We start from the raw sequence: 3,357 nt of genomic DNA, 5'->3' as shown, positions 1-3,357 counted from the left end.
TAGCCTTTGTCACCAGTATAAAGCTAGGCCAACCAGCATGTCTGTGCAGTCTAACTAGGCTCGGCATTGTTGACTGACTAAATTTTCATCTTGATATTCTCTTAACTTTATGGACAGTTACAAAATGAAAGCTGTGTATGTTCCTTTTAAGAATTAGTAAATATTTACAAAATTAAATTGGTTTGAAATTACTTTTATCAACAGTCTTTTTACTAGATTTAACCAATGTAAATGTGTTGCTACTCATTTGAAATACAACAATCCTATCAGACAAAAAAAAATATCAAACACTGACGCAAGTTAAAGACAGGCGGATAATCCTACCATAATGTCATGTCAAACTGATAACAGAAAGATTGCTAATTACTTTTAATATTGGTATATAAATTGTATGGGTAGTTACAGGTTAGATAAGTTTAATTGGTACTATCTGACTATTGTGTCAATAGTATTTTGTCCTCATTGGCTCTCCATGCCATATTGTACTCAAATCTGGAGAAAAAAAAACATTTATTATATGGTATGACATAGTTATACTATGTTTCAGGGATTGAATTCCGCCAAGTTGTTACGTCTGTATATAGAATATGACCTTCTAGAAGAAGCTGTCAGTCTTTGTGTAGAATATATGGACTCTGTTATTGAAACATTTAGTGGTCATGACAGTAAATTATTCCAGTTAAAGGTATGTATAAATGGTTCATGCCTCATGAAAAATATTTTTGTCACATGATGTTGCTTGTTTTGAATGTTATAACCAGTAAATATTCCTTAATGCTACACAAAGTCATGTTAAATATAAAAGATATCATTTTATCTGTCACTATGTAAAACAGGGTTTATGTTATAGAACATTTTCCATCAAGCTGATTATATTGTCATTTTTTTAGTTTCTTTGCTTTCTAACAGGATGGGATTAAAAGAATTTGATATTTGTTATTATTTCATATAGACATGAATAAACTTTGAAAAACACTTGTCCAGAGCAAAACTTCTACATGTATATGCATTGAGGGATTTTGATATAACTTGGCATAAATTTTCATTTTCATTTCCTAGACTTCTTCGCAACTTATGTAAGATCTTATAGAAAAAGTAACATAAATGTTTCTAGCCAGTTTGAATAGTGAACCAAATTAAATCTATTTTGTGTGTATGTGCTATTTTTCAGGGTTGTTTACAGCATCAACCACAGACTGTATGGTTACCATATACAAGTATAGATATGTTGAGAAAATCATTACATGAACATCGACAAGAAAGACACCTTGGAGAGGTAACTTATGTGTTCTGTAAAGATTTTAGTCATATACTAATATAAACTGTACCAAGGAGAAAACATGAGGCTACTGGTGACAATGAATAGGGTTAGTGACATCAAATGACTTCTGCCTATGTGAGTTTGAAGCCTGCAAGGAACTTTGAATTTGTCCATGTGATGAAAACTATACCACTTCTCCATGGAAGTTTGGTGGTTGAATATGCTCCCAGGCCTTTTATTTTGAAGTGATGCACAGAATGAAAATATTGAACTGGCTTATTTCAGGTTGTTTGCTTAGTATTGATACTTCATCAAAATTCCACTAAATATTACAATTTGTAGGTTCATTTGTTACCATAATCATTCATGAGCCATTTGTAAGTAAATTATTTAATCTGAGCAAATTACTGTCTAGAATAAATTTTGTTAAATGGTGGTCAATATACATATATAGTTGATTTACAATGTTTAAGATTGATGTTTGCGTATTAGATGTTAAATTTGTATGATGGACTTGTCATATTTTGAATGTGTAACTTTTTTCTGTTGTTGAAGTAAGAATTTTATATATTTAAATGATAAATTGAAGCAGTCATTGGGATAGAGTTTGGACTCATACAGACTGGCTTTATATACTGGGGATGTGTAAAAATCATTACTGGCGGGAGTAAAATGTTTTGTGCCAGATAAAAACTTATTATTTTTATTCATTATTTCTTGCAGCTTTATCAAATGTTAGAGGAAAGATTACAGCGGTATATGAGAAGATTGAAGGAATCATCAGATCAAGTTTGTCAACCTACTGGGCAGCCATTTTATGTCACATGATCAAATTTGTGGTCACATGATACCAGATATGTGACAAAATTTCATTAGCATTTTTTTTACAGATGATAGAAACATTCATTCAGGGAAATAAAAATAAAAAACAGGAAAATCAAATGCATGTTAAAAATTGACAGATATACAACAAATAAGTTTTTTAATTCTGCAGGATGAAATGATCTCTATATATAATTATGTCAATAGTAATATGAATTACTAAATAGATATAAAAAGTGCAATTGTTTTTTCGTAATCATATTGTTAGGTTTTTTAATTCTAAACTTTAATCCTACACAACCAATGTTGAATTAAAATGTATTTTATGCTCATTTTTTCATTGTCAAAGTGTGCTGAATTGACTTTATATTTAAAAAAAAACTGACTGTTAAAATAGTGATTGACCAACAATTGTTATTAGGAAATGATTAGGATCTGCCTAAAATACAAAAAGAGTGACCCTTTTAATTTTTTGAATGTAATAGGTAAATTCCTATGGGTATGTAGGACATCTGAGTTATTTATCATTCATGCGAAGTAAATTAAAGAATTGAAAGGAGTTATGTCAGAATGTAAACTTTGTTCGACTTTCACCCTTTTCAGTCACTATATATCTTTGGATGGGTAATGTTTTGTTATTGTGGAAAATATTGCTGTAATTATTATATTGCAGTAAGTATCAATAACTGAAGTAGTTAAATGGAGAATAATACAGTATGAGTTCAGTAACATAAATATTTTTAATACTGAAATTTCTGTTAATTGATTGACCCTTAATTGTTTTCTAAGGGACCAGTTTATTTTTAAACTGTTAAGTATTAGACTATCTTCTCAACTACAAGATAAATAAAATGTAATTATCATTCTTAGTTTTTAAGGTTAAATTTTTTTTCTAAAATCATGTGTTCCATTATCTGTAATAATTCAGATTTCAATGATAAGTATCTAGCAGTACTACCATTTATCTGGAATATTTTCAATAAGTTTTTTTGTTTTAAATAGACCTGACCAAGCTTTATAGTTGTATTTATTACATATTTGTGCAAACTGAAGTCTGTATATTATAAATGAATTTCACATGTATGTCTTGTTTTTGTTTCATGTGCATAACGTAAACTGTAAGAACAAAATATAACATTATCACACAATCATGTATCTTCCCTGGATGTGTATATTTTGTTTGAAAAAGAAAACATCACACTTGTTATTATAAAATGTTATGTAGTATTTGTACTGATGTACATGTTGCAGCAACCTGAATAAAGATATACACA

At 29.2% G+C, this 3,357-nt stretch overlaps 1 protein-coding gene across 1 annotated transcript in view; it reads left to right on the top strand.

The window, feature by feature from the left end:
* Window positions 1-2,967, top strand: part of LOC132714790 (nuclear pore complex protein Nup160-like) — a 40,756-nt gene extending 37,789 nt beyond the window's left edge. Inside the window, exons 32-34 of the mRNA XM_060697717.1 lie at window positions 548-685; window positions 1,172-1,276; window positions 1,985-2,967. Of these exons, the coding sequence (XP_060553700.1) occupies window positions 548-685; window positions 1,172-1,276; window positions 1,985-2,089 (348 nt within the window). The 3' untranslated portion in view covers window positions 2,090-2,967. The remainder of the gene's footprint in view (window positions 1-547; window positions 686-1,171; window positions 1,277-1,984) is intronic.
* The last annotated feature ends 390 nt before the right edge of the window (window positions 2,968-3,357 follow it).

Source organism: Ruditapes philippinarum, unplaced genomic scaffold, assembly GCF_026571515.1.
Source record: "Ruditapes philippinarum isolate M1 unplaced genomic scaffold, ASM2657151v2 ctg6056_1_1_1_1, whole genome shotgun sequence".
Lineage (NCBI taxonomy): Eukaryota > Metazoa > Mollusca > Bivalvia > Venerida > Veneridae > Ruditapes > Ruditapes philippinarum.
Note: the sequence above shows the minus strand (reverse complement) of the source record. Positions and strands in the feature narration are given on the sequence as shown.